The sequence below is a fragment of the Macaca mulatta genome, chromosome 6, assembly GCF_049350105.2.
Source record: "Macaca mulatta isolate MMU2019108-1 chromosome 6, T2T-MMU8v2.0, whole genome shotgun sequence".
NCBI classification, from domain to species: domain Eukaryota; kingdom Metazoa; phylum Chordata; class Mammalia; order Primates; family Cercopithecidae; genus Macaca; species Macaca mulatta.
This window is the reverse complement of record NC_133411.1, coordinates 117,198,236-117,216,197: the sequence shown is the minus strand read 5'-3', so window position 1 is coordinate 117,216,197 and position 17,962 is coordinate 117,198,236. Positions and strand designations below refer to the sequence as shown.

General features: G+C 33.4%; 1 protein-coding gene across 2 annotated transcripts in view; it reads left to right on the top strand.

Annotated features, from left to right (window-relative positions):
* FBXL17 (F-box and leucine rich repeat protein 17) overlaps window positions 1–17,962 on the top strand; it is a 545,014-nt gene that overhangs the window by 29,931 nt on the left and 497,121 nt on the right. For both annotated transcript variants that reach the window (XM_015140531.3, XM_078005091.1), the window contains exon 4: window positions 3,718–3,849. In XM_015140531.3, coding sequence (XP_014996017.3) covers window positions 3,718–3,849 — 132 coding nt within the window. The remainder of the gene's footprint in view (window positions 1–3,717; window positions 3,850–17,962) is intronic.

The following is a 17,962-nucleotide window of genomic DNA, read 5'->3' as shown; positions in this document are numbered from 1 at the left end:
AGGCACTGATTTAGGTCCGGTCTTGCTAGTTATATCCAGTGATGTCTAAAACAGAGTGTCAGTTTCTGCAGTGAGAATAAATGATAGTTTTACTCAGTAGTAGTAAATCATAATAGCTTCTCCTGTGAGGCACTGTTCCTCATATCTAACTTTACCTCACATGCTGGTACTTTCTACATATGCCGTCCATGTGGTTCTCATCTTTGTGTGGTTATCCATGTGGCCTCTATGAAAAGTCATTTCCTTATAGATAAAGCCACCAAAGCTACTTTTCAATGTCAAAACACCATGTAGTCAGTTTAAATTATTTTACCAGTCTGCGGCGCTGTGATTTATGGGTCTTAACTTGAAGCTCTACCAACTTGTCCACACATTGATATCTGAGACTTCACCAAAAACCACACTTACTCCTTCTGTTAATATATAGATTCTGTTCCTTTATTTCTCCATGTTTCTAGCTGGTGTACTAACTGTTGAGGTCTCATGGGGCCTCCTATTCACTGTACAGGATGTTATCAAATTGGTAAGTATGACAAATAGTGATGGAGGAGCAAGATGTCAGCTTTAGCACTCAGAAAATCTAAGGTGGAGAATATTGCTTACAAACAGTGCTAAATGGGATTGTTAACCTGACTCTGGAGTTTGGCTAACTGACTAGTCATTGACTAGGCTAACCAGCAGAGTGGCCCCAAATGGAGAAGTAAAGATTGCTTGCTCCCTGTGTGCAGTTTATTCACAAGGGGAAGAAGTATACATACGAGCTGAAAATACCCAGTTTATTAAATACAGAATAATCAGTGGAGAGACTGGGAATCAGACTAGTTTGGCTTCCTACAGAATGAGAAAACATTTTCCCCTGCCATGTCTGTTTGTATTTTTTTAAAAACTTATTCACTTTTGACTGTTTATTGCTGATTCCTTGCTATCGAAGGTAAGGATTTAGCTCACTTATACTTCTTTCCCTATGTGTTATCCTTTCATCCTTCTAACATAATTCTATTATAATTTTTGTTAAATAAGTATTCAGTATTTACATTCTATAATTATGTACCTATCTTTTTTTCTCTAAAGCATGTTGTTTTCATTGCGATTAATAAATGTCTTATTTCTTTACCTAGTTTTTATACTCTTAACACTAATGAAGACCAAAGCTTTCCTCCAGTTGCATTAGTATGTCTATATGTGAATACTTCGTTACATTTACTGCCCTAAAGCAGATTTGCCTGGGATAGTCTAGTCTGGACTTCTCATATACAAGTGTGATTGCATTAGTGGTCATCTTAGTATCTTACCACCGTTATCCTTAAGATTTCCATTCTCTTGCTATTGGGTTAGATCTTCTGTTACCCAGATGTCATGTTTTCTTTCCCTTGGTGTATTCTCGTGTTTTATAGAGCACAGATTCTAATACCTTCCCGATACAGTGTATATGGGAGGTAAATCTTTTGATAACTTGTATGTCTGAAAACATCTCTAATTCTACTTTCACACTTAATTCATAGTCTGAATCCCGAGCACAGAATTCTAGGTTAGAAATAATTTATCTTCAGAACTTGATGGCATTGGACTGTTGCTTTCTTTTAGTTTTGTTAAGAAGTTTGATGCATTTTCATTCTAATCCTTTCTATGAAGTTTATCTCTCTAAGTCTGTAGAATCGCTTTAAACTTGTGTTTCTGAAACTTTATGATGATTTGCATTGCAGTGTGTCTGTTTTTGTTATTTGTGCTGGACACATGGATAAGCTCTTTCAGTCTGGAAGTTGATACCCTTTCATTCTGGAAAATTGGATAGAAATATTTCTTTGAATTCCTCTGTTTTCACTGAATAAACTTTCACAAATCCCCATATTTTCCCCATTGTGCTTTGGTTCTCAGCTATATGTGGTATACCCCAGTCTAAAAACCCTATGTTTTGCTCTCCCCAGAGATTACATTTTTTTGGCATTGTGGGAAAAAAGGCAAGGTCAGACTGTGCAGTAATGGGGAGGTGATCTGAAGATTTAACTACTTTTTCAACAGACTTTCAAGAATTCTAGTATTTTTAGCCCCAACCTCAGCCTCACTGCCAGACATATGTGAGTCTGTTGAGAGTTCTTTAGTAGACTTCTTTGCTTTTCCCACTGTTGGCTTTGGATTTAGTTTGCTTAGGTATAGTGACATGCCATTGTACATTTGTTGTAGAAATATATATGCCTCTTTTAATGAATTCAATACAAATCTGATATCTAATGAGCATGATGAATACTAATGAAAAATATTTCAAGGTATCTGCAACAGTGATATATGAAGTAATCTTTGATTCTATTGCTTACAAAGTCTCAGGTATTGCTAAGCTACTGCAGTGTTTTTCATATAATAAGGAAAGGCTAAAGTTCAGTTGGAGGATAACATAAAAAATGAACATGTACTTTAAAAAAATCTGCTTTCCTGAAACCCCTGAATTCTCTCCATGGGCCGGTTAGAACCCATGAATTAACTGTGGAACTTAGTAGTGTATGAGGCCACAATCATAGTTTCTTGTATTTGCCCACTTAAAATGAGCTTCTTTATAGTACATAATCCTGATCAGCCTTTTCATTCATTTAACAAATATTTATTAAGTGTCAACTAAGTGTAAGATACCGGGCACCAGAGATACCTTATTTAATAAAATAGACAATCTGCTGGCTTCACGGAGTTTACATTTCTGTAGGAATATGTTATTGGTAGTAGTGCAGCCTAGATTATAAAAATATAGTTTATATCTATCACCACCTCTGGAAAAGTGACTGAACTCACATGTATTTCTGATGTCATTACTTTACTTGAGACAGAACTTGTAAGTTTTTTTTCTTATAAAAGCAATGTTTGTTAAAAAAATTAGAGAAGATTCATAGGCAGAAGGGAATAAAAACTCATGCACTAATCAGAATTAACCACTGTGAACACCTTGGTATGTATTTCAGTCCCGTTTCTGTGCACAAATACATATGTATGCATTTATGCATAATTTCTTTATAAAATTGGATTATACTATAACAGCTTACATACATTTTTGTCACGTTTGTTCCAATTTTAGTGGTTGTATAATACTGTCTTATGAATATGTTATAATTTATTCCTTTAAGTATTTTTTTTTTCTTCACTATTAAGACACAAGAGAGGCTGGGTGCAGTGGCTCACACCTGTAATCCCAGCACTTTGGGAGGCTGAGGTGGGAGGATTTCTTGAGGCCAGGAGTTTGAGACTAGTCTGGGCAACATAGTGAGATCCTAGCTCTACAACAAAATTTAAAAAGTAGCCAGGTGTAGTGGCACACACCCGTACTCCCAGCTACTCAGTAGGCTGAGGTAAGAGGATCTCTTTAGCCCAGGAGGTTGAGGCTGTAGTGAGCCATGATTGAGCCACTGCACTCTAGCCTGGGCAACACAGCGAGACCCTGTCTTTAAAAAAAAATACTGGAGTAATAATTATATAATTTTGAACTGTTAAGGAATACAGATACCTTGGTGGGCTTGTAATATGAGTTGGTTGAAACAGGGAGGTACATTAGAAGGTTAAAAATGTTTATACATTACTGTTTTAAATTATGGATTGCTTACATTCTATCTTATTTTATAAGTAACATAAATATTTAACTCTGACATGGTTATTTTCAAAAAATTGTATGAAAATCTCACTTGAAAGATGTTGCCTTTGTTATTTTTTGAGCATTCAGCTAAATCTGTTTGTTTACAGCTGGGCTCAAAATGCAGAGAACTCAAAGATATTCATTTCGGCCAGTGTTACAAGATCTCAGATGAAGGCATGATCGTCATAGCTAAGGGCTGTCTGAAATTACAAAGGATATACATGCAGGAAAACAAATTAGTAAGTACTTGTTATCATCCTTGTGTTGTTCATTTTGTTCCTAACCTTTGAATTCTTTCAAGTTTATTTATAATTTTTTTTCTGCTTATTGTCTTGTGATGGTTTAAATACTACTTAATCAAAAGCAAAAATTCTTTTAAAGTGATGATTTTATAAATTGATCTTTTAACTGAATAGATGGTGTTTGTGTGTGGTACCTGCATGTTAAAAATCCCTCATTAGCATGTGCTAATGCATCTTTTCTAAATGTGGACCGTGAACTAACAGTGGTAAATTGGAAAAATCGAATTTGTTTGTCTATGGTTGTAGTTCTTTCTGGTATCTCTGGGGATTATAATAATTCTAGACAGTTAGAAATTTTTTATTGTCCAGAAAAATGTACTCTTGTAAAATAGAACCTTTTACTTAGTATGATAAAAAATGGGATTCAATAATTTAGAGTATATAATATGGGCAATTACATAGATTTTATATTTTAAGCATGTACATGGATAACTCAGACGTGTTTAATGTATTATGCTTAAAAAATCTTACAATTTTTTTATTGAGAGGTAATTAACATAAAATACATTTCAAAACTCTTTAAAGTGTACAACTCATCAGCTTTTAGTATATTTACCATGTTGTGCAGTCATTACCAATGTCAAATTTTTGAATATTTTCTTTACCCCTAAAAAAAATCCTGTGCCCATTAGCTATCACTCCCCATTTTACCCTTCTTCTAGTCCCTGTCAACTGCTAATTTACTTTCTTTCTCTATGGGTTTTCCTATTCTAGATATTTTGTATAAATGGAATCACGTGATACGTGGTCTTTTGTTTCTGGTGTCTCACTTAGCATGATGTTTTCAAGGCTCATTCACGTTTACCATGTATCAGAGCTTTATTATGTTTTATGGCTGAATAATGTTCCAAAGCATTTACATTTTTATATGATAGGTACATCATATCAGTTAAAAGAAAAAGTTGTCACTAGGGGGCACCAGTAGGAGTTCTTCAAATTGAAAAATAGCATGCGTACAGTCATGGGCCATGTAACAATTTTTGGGTTAACAGTGGACAGCTTATATAATAGTGGTCCTGTGAGATTATTATACTGTATTTTTGCCTTTTCTATGTTTAGATACAGAAATACCATTGTATTGTTGCCTCCAGTATTCAGTACAGTGACATGCTGTTCAACTTGACAGCTTAGGAGCAATAAAAGCTGTAACATATAGTCCAGGGCTTTCTGTATGCTCATAGAATGTTTAAGTACATTCTGTGATGTTCACACAACAAAATTACCTAGTGACACATTTCTCATAACATTTTCCTGTCATTAAGCAATGCATGTCTGTATTTGAAAATGTTGTCAGGGTAGTCTTGAATGTGTAGTATACCACAAAAGACTTGCTTTTTTAGTTGTATTTCAAAAATGGAGAGATCTTTTTATTGCCCCTTGGAGTTCATAACATTTAATAATTATTATGTAATAGTCATTCTTGAGACAGCAGGATTTTGTAAAGATAAGTTAGGTCTGTGTTAGAGACACTGAATTTTTGAATACTGGTGTTCACTTACTTGCATTGTGACCCTGGGAAAGTTACTTGAGTTCTTTACACCTCATTTGTAAATGAGGTTATTGATCTCTATTTGCTAGTTATAGTTTCGAGGATTAAATGACACCGTATTTTTAAATTGTCTAGTACAAACTCTGACTTATAGGAGACATGTAAAACATAGTAGTTTTTATGGCATCACAACTGTATTTGTTATCTAACTTTTGGTTTTCACTTTACATTCAAGGTAAATTAAAGGATGGTGATCTCAATTTAGAAGTTTTCTATTTCTCAAGCAATAGGATATTTGTTGACTCTTATTTTTCTTGTTGAGTAAATGTAAAAAAATAGTTTTATTGGCACATCAAACAATTTTTAGCCAATGGTTTCCCCAAAAAGCAACTGTTTATGTTTTGAAGGTTCTTGTTATGTTCACATTAGTTTTTTCCTAATATTTTGTTACATTAAAAAGATGTTATATACTTAAATGCGAAGGGAATCAGTTTTGTGTTTAGTTTTTTTATTAAACATTTTCATTTCATTGGAAATTTGAGGTAATTTTGCTAAGTCTTAAAGGCTAATTCACTACAGTTCTTCCCATTTAAGTTTCTTAGAAAAGGAAATTTAGAATAATTTGAACTCTTTATTGGATTATTGAGATATTGATACCTAACCTCCCACTGGAAGTTTGTATTTTTAAAATTGATGAAATAAGGAGAAATTTAAATACTTGCAAAGCCACAATTTTAAGTAATTAGAATGTTTTTACTTTGACACGTATTCTTAGTAATGTAACAGCAAATATTTTAAATTAGCAACTAATACAGGTATGTACAGAGAACACTGTCAGAAAGAATACCAAAAGAATTTCACCTATGCTTTGACAAATACTGATAATCAGTCAAATTATTTTGCTAATTCTCTTAATAAACTGAATCTTCTCAAAAGGAGTATTATAGTTTAATTGCATAGTCTAAAAATAATGGTAGCATAGTTTTCGTATAAACTTTGCTGACTTAAACTATCAAGCTGTTTTGATAGTATTTGAGTATACATACATCTTTTCATATTATATCTTGGCCTTTAGATGGCAGCATTGTCTTTGTGTATTTCTGTGACATAGCTTTTGTGTCCTTGATGTAACTATAAGGATATAATGCCTCTGTAAGTTTCTGCTGATGGTTGCTGCTGATGTTATGGTTTATTTTACATTTTTGTTCTTTATGTAACCTTAATGGGAAAATTTCTTCTTAAGTTATTTTAAAAAATTGTATCTAGAATGCTACAGGATGATCTTACCATTTTACACAAAGTAGTAAGATAGTAGAACATTTTTATTTGTGGCACTGGTTTAAGTAAGATAAACTTTAGAATAGGGGAAAGATTCTTGTGTTTATGAGGGAGAAATTTTATTCATATGGAAAGTGAGGACAATGATATGCCTTAAATGAGTTATAGTGAAGCAGAGGACTGAGGACTTAGATGTAGAATTTTTTTTCTTTTTGAGACGGAGTTTCGCTCTGTAGCCCAGGCTGGAGTGCAATGGCGCAGTCTCAGCTCACTGCAACCTCCACTTCCTGGGTTCAAGAGATTCTCCTGCCTTAGCCTCCTGGGTAGCTGGGATTACAGGTGCAAGCCACCATGCCAGCTAATTTTTTTTGTATTTTTAGTAGAGATGGGGTTCCACCGTGTTGGTCAGGCTGGTCTTGAACTCCTGGGCTCATGATTCGCCCACCTCGGCCTCCCAGAGTGCTGGGATTACAGGTGTGAGCCACCGCACCTGGCTTTAGATGCAGAATAGTGAGACAAGTGTCATGTACCTACATAGGTATAGTTTGCATTTGCTGTGAAACTCTTATGTTGACTATATAAATAGATTTGAGGAGTACAACTGCAGTGAGGGTCTAGCATATTGTATGTGTCTTTCTCTTCTAGTGATAGGTTTTATATCACTTCTGAATAGTGCATGCCACAAGGCTATTTTTAAGTCGTATTTAGTTTGAGCATATAGTTATTAATGATCTAGAAACCTCAGTTAAGTATATTTCCTCTGCTTCTTTAATTTCCCTGTACCAGATTCTGCTTCTCTACTTTTTGGACAGAGAAGCTCTTTGGGTGGCTTTTTATTCCGTTGTAAAATGATGAGGTCAGATAGATTACGTGTCATTTGTTATACAGGCTGATGTTTTAAAGTACTGGAATTTTATGAGTTATTCCAAAAATAGCTTCTGTGCTATGTCCTATGTCAAAGCATTTTTGATGTAGATCTGTATGTGTTATGTGTGTATTTGGTCTATTTTTATACATTTCGTACTCTGAATAATTGGCCTGTAAACTATTATAGATTACTCAGTTGTCAAGAAAATAGTAATGTACTATGAATAGATTTCAGAAAGTTATAGGGAAATGACTAAAGTTTCCTAATTGAAAGTTGATTTCTTGAAAGTTAATTGTGAATGTTTACTTTTCAATCTTTTAGTTGATATTTTACTAGTTTTATAATTCTGTGACTTCTCTTAGAGTCCTTTGGCTGCTGCTGTAACAATCTTGTTTTAGATTTTATCCTTTGGAGACTTACATGAATGATACAGGATCAAATTCACCTCTCCAGGCTTTCCCCCCACCCACCCCCCAGGCTGAAAGCATTTTAACGTGAGATGGAGGCAAACACCATTTTTGAGTTGCACCGAACTCAGTTAAAACCTTGATGCATACTCACATGACTTGCTTTAGTTATCTTAATTTTTGCACTTTGTTTTGCCTCCTTGCAGAAAGGATACAATACTACTTCATACATGTTCTTATGAGGATCAGACTAAATGAGATTAAGAGGTAAAGCACCAAATGGGTTCCATTGCCACAAAACACAAGAAGGCTTCAATAAAGGTTTTTATCCTCTCCTATCAGGAGAGCGGATATTGAAGCCTATTATTTGCTTTCTGCAGTTTACTAATTTGAATTGGGCTGTATCAATGCCTAGTATCACCTAGTCTGATTTTACCTGTTAGACACTGACAGTTTAATTTTTTTTTCTCTTTGCTGTGATATGAGGCTGTTGTAGCAGTTAGGTGAAAAAATTGGTAGCCATGTTGATAATAAACTAGAATAGTATATAAGATAAACATTTGTATCAAGAGTTTAAATAGCAGTAGTTAATTCAGCATTATGTGAAAGCTTCCATTTCCTGACTCTTACTGTTCACCATAGAGTTAATATATTAATGGGTTTATACATAAGAGTTAATATATTAAGGAGATTGGTTGTCCACAACCGTAGCCCCCCTACGATACTCTTTTATGTCTTATTTCTCAAATATTCCTTGTGAAGTGGGTTTAATTGTAATACCAGACATAAATAATTTACATTTTTGAGGGATTTTGTACAAAAGGGCCAAGTACTCACTTTAGCCTCCAAAATCATCCAGAGTATATACTTGCCTTCAGTGTTCTTTCCCCTCTTAATGGATGGGGCATTTACTTAAACCCAGAATGGTAGTTTCCAATGAACAGTAATACTTGCATGTGGCATTCTAAAGGAGGTGACCGAGGGATATTGAATCTTATCTTATTATCTCTGTCCATTTGGGTTGCTGTACCAAAATACTATAAACTGGATAACTTATAAACAACAGACATGTGTTAGTCACAGATCTGAAGGCTGACAAGTCCAAGATTAAGGCACTGGCAGGTTTGGTATCTGGTGAGGGCTTACTTTCTAGTTCATAGACACCTTCTCACATGGCAGAAAGGCAAACAAGCTCCCTGTGGCCTATTTTGTAAAGGTATTAGTCCCATTTATTAGAGCCCTGCCCTCATGACTTAATCACTCCCCAAAGATCCCACTTCCTAATACTATCACTTGGAGATTACGATTTCAACATATGGGTTTTGGGTGTACACAAACCTTTAGACTATAGCAACTACATTTCAGGATTTTGCTGTCATTTGTTGGTAATAGAAAATATTTAATACAAGTTATCTGTTATTGAGTATTGTTAATTTAGCAGGTACTATGCTGTTTTGTATAATTAATCCTCATAACTACCACATGAGGTAGCTATTTTTATCCAATTTTACCAGTGAGGTAATTGAGGCATAAATAAGTTAACAACAGGTAGCTGTCAAAGTCAAAATTCTAACCCAGATCTGTTAAGATTCCCAGACTTTTCTTCGCTAGCCCTTTGGATTGCGTGGATATATTACCTGTAATGCTAATCCACACACCTTTGAACCAAGTAGCAACTTCCAAAAGACATTATCTCCCTTTAAAACACTTATTGACCAGTGCTGTGAGACATCAAAGGAAGAAGTTAATTATTAGCATGAGTAGAAAATCATTTTTTAAGGTGGTAATTGATTGCAGGAGAAGCTGCAAGTACCAGCAGAAGTGTATTTAAAACTTTTTCTAGGAAAATTACTGAAATTATCAAAGAGGAAAGCTAGCATTTAGTGTTGATCTTAATCTTATATGAATATGAATATAATTAATAATAGAATTGCAGTATTTTATACAAAGCTTCTCTGTATTGCAAACATGGTGTTTTATATTTTTGTGATATTTCGATTCAGAAGCTAGTAGCATTTGATTTTTGTCCAGAAGATTTAGTGGCAATTTTAATGAATTCATGAACTGATAAGTCTGTACTCTGTTCCTTAACATTTGTTTCGGATGTTCATTCAGTTCCATTAACATTTGAACAGTTACTATGTTCCAGGCACTGTGAGAGGTGTTGAAGAATTAAACAAGAGTTACACTGCCAAAGAGAGAAGATCCTGGTCTCATGATAGTGCTATAGAAAAACCAATTGCAAAAATAGTTATTCTTATGTGAGGGATAAGGAAGGAATCTGAAAATCTTATAAATAGTAAGTGATCTTTGAACTGAGTTTTGAATTACATATAGTGATGTGATGAATATGCAAGCAGACATATTTTAGGGTAAGGTAATTGCAGTAATGGGAAAGAGCATTAACAAAGATAAAACATCAGAAAAATATGGGAAATGCTTAATAAGTGGTGAGTGTTACAGTGCCACTAGGTTGATAGGCTGGATAGTAGGGAAGTATTCATATTTGGTCTGGAAAAGAAAGAATGGACCGGGTTGTTAAATTTTTTTCAGTGTCATGCTGTGAAATTTGAAAGTCTCTAGGTAATAAGAATTATAGCATGAGATTTTAGCAAGTGTGAAATGTGATCAGATTTTAATTCTTGTTTTATTTTCCTATTTTGAAAAATTAAGAAAAATATAGAATACAAAAAGGAGTAATAACAGGTGTATGCCCATCACCTGTAAATTGACAGTTGTTAACATTTTATTAAATTTGCTGCTGCTGCTGCTTGAATTAATAAAACAAATAAACTTCAAGTCTCTGTTGTCTTACATTCATACTGTTGTCCCATTGTTCCCTTCCAGAGCAACTGCTATGATGATGTAAAGTGCTTTAAAAAATACTTTAATATGTATGTGGATAACCATGACATGTGGTATTATTTAGTTTGTGGTCACATGTAATTTATATCTAGTGTCATATGGTTAAATATCTGGTCTCACAAAGTATATTTGAGTCTACAATTTGCATGTTTACTTTTATTTTTGAGATCTAGCCATAATGAATATAATTCATTCTTTTTCATTGTTAGTATTCTATTATATGTATAAATCTCCTGGTTATTCATTCCCTATTGAAGGTCACTTACATTGCTTCCACTGTTTTACTATCAGAGGCAGTATTGCAATAAAATTATTGTATAAATCTCTTGTGCTCATCTTCAAGAGTTTCTCTAGGGCATATACTAGAAGTATATATAATATGGTGCTAAGATATGTACATTTTCAAATTTTTCTAGATCATGTCAAATCACTCTCTACTGGTAATTGAAATCATGATTTAGAGATGTATCTTGCTGATGGAGTGTCAACTCTTCTGAGGGCCAGGAGTATGTACTCATCTTTTTATTCATCCCTCCTAGTGTTGGTATATAATAGACATTCAATAAATGTTGGTTTAGGGACAGATGGGTTACTACTGCATTGAGCATGCTTTAAAAAATGTATCACTTCAAATATTTTGATGACATATTTTATTAAATAAAAGCTTAAAATAGTTTAAAGAGTCAAACATTTTTTCACTTTTCAAGTAAGTAAATTGTTTTGACCTAGTTAGCACATTAATGATGCCATTCTTTGTGTATCAAATTTATCCAGCCAAAGTCACTAATGTACTTAAGGGTTTTTTTTTTTTTTTGGGATAATTGTCTTTAACAACATGCACTTCTGATCAACTAGAATATAATTCTTGTCAGAATTATGTTGACTTGTACATTCTTACTGTTAATGAAATCAGTTTTATTTTGTTAAAGTGGTATTTGAAAGATCTAGTTTCAATTAAAACAAGGTTTTTTTTTTTTTTTTAAAGTAGAGACAGGGTTTCACTATATTGCCCAGGCTGGTCTCGAACTCCTGGGCTCAAGTGATTCTCCTGTCTTGGTCTCCCAAAGTGCTGGGATTGTAGGCATCAGCCACCATGCCTGACCTAAAGCAAGTTTTTTGACAGTATAATTTCATTCTGAAGAATAAATACATTTTTACTCATTTTAAATTCTTTGCTAGATCTTATCCTCTTACTCTCTTTTTAGTCTATTGGTATCTTTCTCTTACGGCTGTTTTTTTGGTTGGTTGGTTGTTTTAAAATCAGATATGTTGGCAGGAGCATAAGTGAGTTATATTCTATTATTTGAAGGCATAAAGAGCAATAAAGAATGAAGGTGTATTTTTTCTTTCCCTGTGTGCCAGTGTCGTATAGAAGACAGGCAGTGACTTGGATGATATCCAAACAATTTTTCTTTGGAATGCATTATTTTTTACCCAGCAGATTTACCTGATTAATTATATTAGTTTAGTAATATTAAAATTAGTTCACAAACTCTGGGGACTCATCAGCTGATGATAGGAGATGACCAAATGCAAATAGGATCTCAGGAGGAAGCTAGCTTAGTATTAAAAACTCAGATAAAGATATCCCAGTGTGAATAATGCAGAATTTGTTATGGTTAAAAATAGGAAATTCCAAATAGTATTTAAGTATTCTTTAAAAATATATGTTTTTCTGGATCAAATTCTAGAGTGCTGCTTTTGGGTTTAAAATTTATAATTGGTAGATTATTTTTAGTGTAATTCTTTTGTTAGTGCTTTTTTCCCTACATATATGGTCTGTAGTTTAAGTCCTGTTTTTTTAAAATAAAAATCTAATTTTTATTTGCTTTCTTTTTTGACTACCTGTTAAAATCAGAGATTTGAAACAAAACAAATTATCTCTAAGATACAAGTGTGGAAGTGCAGTGTTGGGCTTTGTGCTCAAGTGTTGGCCACAGGAGATAGTGGGTTGAGATAAAGACTTGATTCATTAGGCTTAGCAAATAGAAATTTTATAAGGGTTAGATGGTAGTGGCATGCTAGTAGTACATTAAGCCTATCATTTATGAGAATATGTTCCTGAACTACCTTTCTAGCCTGTCAGTCAACAAGTGAAATGTATTATTTGGATTTAGGAAGAAGTTTTGACTTACGTTTTTATCCACAGTAATAAGGTTCTAGGGTTTTAGGATATCCAAGACTTAATAATCCCAGTTATTTCAGTGACTAGGCTTAAAGGAAGGAGAATTGGAGAATTACCTTTTTTTCTTTCTTTCTTTTTTAAATAAAGATTTGCCTTTCTAAATATAGTTTACAGACTTCAGTTGAATCTGACTTCCAGGTAATAGGATGCACTTTTTCCATCATTTTATTGTAGTCATTATCACAAAGATACATTATTGTGAATGTCCTATGGCCCTTGGGCCTTGGTCAGACAACCCTGTCTTCAGGCAAAGATATACAGGCGATATTTCTATCTAAACCTGTGTTAAGTACTGTTCCTATTAGTGTTGCAGATTTTGCTTACTCATATTAGGTTGGTTATCTTCTTTTACTGTCTTTCTTGAAATTATTTTCAAAGGTTTGAACATAAAGTTACCTGATAGGCAGTAGAAGGATGAATAGTCATGTGAGTTTTGGGGTGGATTCTTTTTGTTGTTGTTGTTAGCTATATCATCTAGATTTTAATAGCCAAGAAGTTTAAAAGCCAGGTAAGTCCATACTGTTTTGATACTTTTTTTTCCAACCCTTCTTCTGTTGCATCTTAGTTTGTGTAGGCACATCTAGGTTGCAGACTATATCAGTATAGTATTTTTCTTTAGTGGCTGCCATATTTCATTATTTTGGATTTCTATTGTATGATGGTAGAAGTACTCAAGTTACTTCAGGAGAGTTTGGGGGTAAAAAATTTGTAGTGTCTGTTACCAGCTCTTCATTGGCTATTTTTGATTGGAGCATAAAATCTAGATGGTTATCGTTCACTTAATAAGACATATAAATAAATATATTGAGACTGTAATACAAAGAAAAGTAGTTGTAAATCAGAGTCCTTCTTACTGAACTATAGTTGGGTGATTTTCTTTTATTTTCCCTTTTGCTGAATATCTTTGAGAATATAAAGAAGAAGGCATATATTTATATTCATTACTGCTTAAATGTCCAAATGAATGCCTAGAGGTTATAAAATTATTTGCATCATGTTCTGCTAGCTTTTCATTTTAACTCCTCTGAGAACATGATAAAATTTCCTTATCTTTTTACTAGGTTAATATTTACTGTAAGTATTTGAAGATAATTTTGTAGTTTTCTATTTCATACATTTTAAATTGTTGCAGGACACAATTTAATATACACACATATACTCTTATTCCATTAGTATACTGATAAATCTCTGTTTATCGTATATAATTGTAGGCAGTTGCATTATGTAATCTAGTATACATTCTGTAGTTTTTCATTGTTTTAAGCTTTTTTGTGTGAAGAATTTAATGGAAAAAAGTATGAAATGTTAAATATACATTGTATATATTCCTCTGAATTCACTCATGAACTAAGATGTTTCTAAAGGTTGACTCTTACTGATCATATCTACAATCCAGCAGTGTTCTTTCCAAAATACTGTTTTTGTCATTTCAGAATGTGTAGTGGCTCATTTCAAAGATTTCTTCAGTTACTAGTCTGTCTCATTACTTTTTTTTTTTTTTTTTTTTTTTTACTTTCTATACTTCATTTATCATTCTTCTTTTTATCTTTCTTCCAGAATGTGTTCATTACTACCTTCAAGCTCAGGTGAATATTATTTTTTTTTGCAAATACTGTTTGAGAATTACCTTACATTTTTTACTTTCCTGTATTCTGTCAGCTTCCTGTATTTAGTTACTCCTTATTAATCTGTTGATAATTTTTTTTTTTTGAGATGGAGTCTCACTCTGTTGCCCAGACTGGAGTGCAGTGGCATGATCTCGGCTCATGGCAACCTTTGCCTCCCATGTTCAAGTGAGTCTCCTGCCTCAGCCTCCTGAGTAGCTGGGACTGCAGGCGTGCACCACCATGCCCAGCTAATTTTTGTGTTTTTAGTAGAGACGGGGTTTCACCATGTTGGCCAGGATGGTCTCTATCTCTTGACCTTGTGATCTGCCTGCCTCGGCCTCCCAGAGTGCTGGGATTACAGACGTGAGCCATCATGCCTGGCCAAAATTTCTTGAGATAAGGAAGGAAGAGTTTCTTCTAAAATCACATTTTAAATGAGACACATGTCAGTAACTTTAAACATAACCATTTATACTTTAATATGTACGTAAAAGTATAGCATTTAGGACATAAAATTTAATTTTTATTAATTGAATTGGTGAAATATACTTTATTCTATAGCAATATCAAGTGATTCTTCATTAGCATTCATACAAGAAGAATGACAATGATAGTTTGAAGAAGTAAAATCCCAAATAAGTGTGTTCTTTTTAAGAATTAGGTAGATTTTAGGAAATGATTTCTTAAAAGTGGATTTTGAAACTTAATGTCTTTAAACATTTTTATTACAAATTACCTATTATATATTTTCATTCACATGGTTGTACATCTCATTGAAGATATTTGGTTTGTTTCAGTATTTCATCCTTCTGTTTCAGGCAACCCTAACAAAAATCTCTCAAGACTGCTAATAAGTGTGGTCTCTTTTCTTTTGTCATACTTTAATTACCTGATTCTTGAAAAGATGAAAGTTAACTAGTTGCTTCTGTGGTTGAGTTTGTTCAGAAGAGCTTGACTTTATTGTTGTAATTAGAGGTAGATATTAAATATAATATTTGATAGATATTTGCTGCTTGGTACCAATCAAATGCGTCACCAAATCTGGCATTAAATTTAGTTCAGAATACTGGCATTGCATGCCTTGAGAGTAATATATCATGCAGAAGTTACACTGGCAAGTGTTTTTTTAAAAAATACTTTATATAAAATTTTTAGTTTTTAATTTCATAAATTCTTCTCATATATATACATATTTAATATGTTCTAACAATTTTTTAGAATCAAAAATGGGAAAAGAATGCCAAGAATAAGGATAGATATTTTGTTACAATAATGCAGTTTGGTTTTTCATTTTGTTGGAGGATTAAGTGACATTTGGACAACTTGAGAAGGTAAAAAAGTGGACAAGTGTTGGTTCTGCCAAACTATTGTTTATCCTTGGATTAAATTGTGTTTTTTTTCCCCTCTAGAAGTAATATCTTTTTCTAGTATACCCATATGGCTTTCTGCTGTAAAGTTAGTCCAAGTATATAAGAATAATCTATTTTCATACATTAAAATCTATTTAAAACAATCACATTTTTCTAATATACTTTATATTATCATGTTTTTAGATTACAGTCAGAAACGGTTTTTTTTAAGAAGAATATAATTATGTTAATTGCTGATCAGTATAATAATAGGAGGTATTTCACATCTGGTCTTCAATAGTGGTAAATCATTGTCAGTCTAGTGTGTGCATTTGCCTAGAGTCACAGGTTAATTCTTTAGACATGGGTACCTTCCCCGTTTCTGTTAAGGCATACCTTTCTCAGTTATTGTAAAAATGAACTTCCAGATACTGGAACCAACTTGTAATCACCTTAGTGCTTACCCTCTGTCTCTGAACTTCTATATTAGTACATGTCTAAGGTTATTTGTTTTTATGCATTATAATGCTATATTTACATTAAATTTGCTTGTAACTTATAATCATGCAGCTTCCTCTTGTCCTACTTTTCAAAATTTAAAAAAGTCCTATTTTTTTTTTAAGATGGTGCCTTAACCTTGAAAGTCATACTATCCTCTAAGCCTGCTTTTTGGCAAATCTCTTTATTGCATGCCTGATAATGAGCCATAGAGCATTGTGTGTGTGTGGGGGGGGGGAGGTGGGAGAGTGCAAATATTTATATTCAAGAACTCAAAATGTTTTTAATGATAGTTGAAAAATTGTGAGTAAAATGATATCAAAATGATATTTGATCTGATTTTTCTCATTTATAACATTTAAAAACTAGTACTATCAATGCCCTAAGAAAAAGGTTGTATATATTCACCACATTATTTAAACAAGACTAGTGGAATTTATTTTGTTTTACCTTATTCTCCTACCAATATGTAGAATTTGTAATTTAACAATTGAAATGATTGCTTCTTGTGAATACTTACATTGTTTTAGGGGACTTTTCCATTTTTTAGACAGTGAATGGCAGTACCCACTAAGTAGTGATCCTCGTAAAACTTCGGTGGTTTCATTTACTATTAACATGCACTTTGACAGCTGGCCTTTACTAATCTCACACCATGGGTTTGAAACTTTTTCCTTAAAGCTTTATAGTTGAATTACAATATATTGTGTCCTTTGTTTTCTCCTGGGCAAGGATTTTAAACAAACTTTCTATTGCACTTGTTGAATATGTATTTTATAGTAACCACCATGAAGTTTGCAGCGTTTTAGAAGATGAAGAAGCAAAGATAAAAGATACACATTCAAGAAGGCTTGGTTTCACAGTTGGTGCATAATCCTTTCTGCTGTCATTGGTACCCTAACCCTCTACCTACCAGAACAAAAGAAACTGAATTGAAAATTGTGGGAGCTGGGGAACATTCTGTTGGCAACACATTGCATGGCCCATAGGCGTTGTCAGGTCTCAGTTTGATGCCCTTTATTCTTTCTGACAGATGTGAGGTAGGGTCTATGAGGGGGAAGTCATTACTAGAGAGAGGGCAGTGTCAGATCAAAAGTAACCAGTGATCAAACAAGGTAAAGGGCTGTGGAAAATAGGCTCTCTTTCTGGCCTCAACACCTGCCTGATCACTGAAGGGAATAGTCCTTATGTGTCAGGGCCAGTTGATTTTCTTTGATGTACAGTGAACTAGAAGTCAGAGTGGAAGCTTAACTGGAGCACAGAGATTTTTATTTCCTAGTTCTTGGGCAATTTAGGTGTTTTTTTTTTTTTTTTTTTTTTTTTTTTTTTTTTTAACCTTAATTACCTAGAAGTCATTCTGTTGAGTATTAAAATGTACTCATTCTGACTTTGTTATCACTATATATTTGGAAATGCTACTAATAAGCAATTTCCAATAGCACTGTAAGTCAGGCTTTACAAGTCATCAGACTACATTTCTCACACTTCTAATTGTAACTTCAAT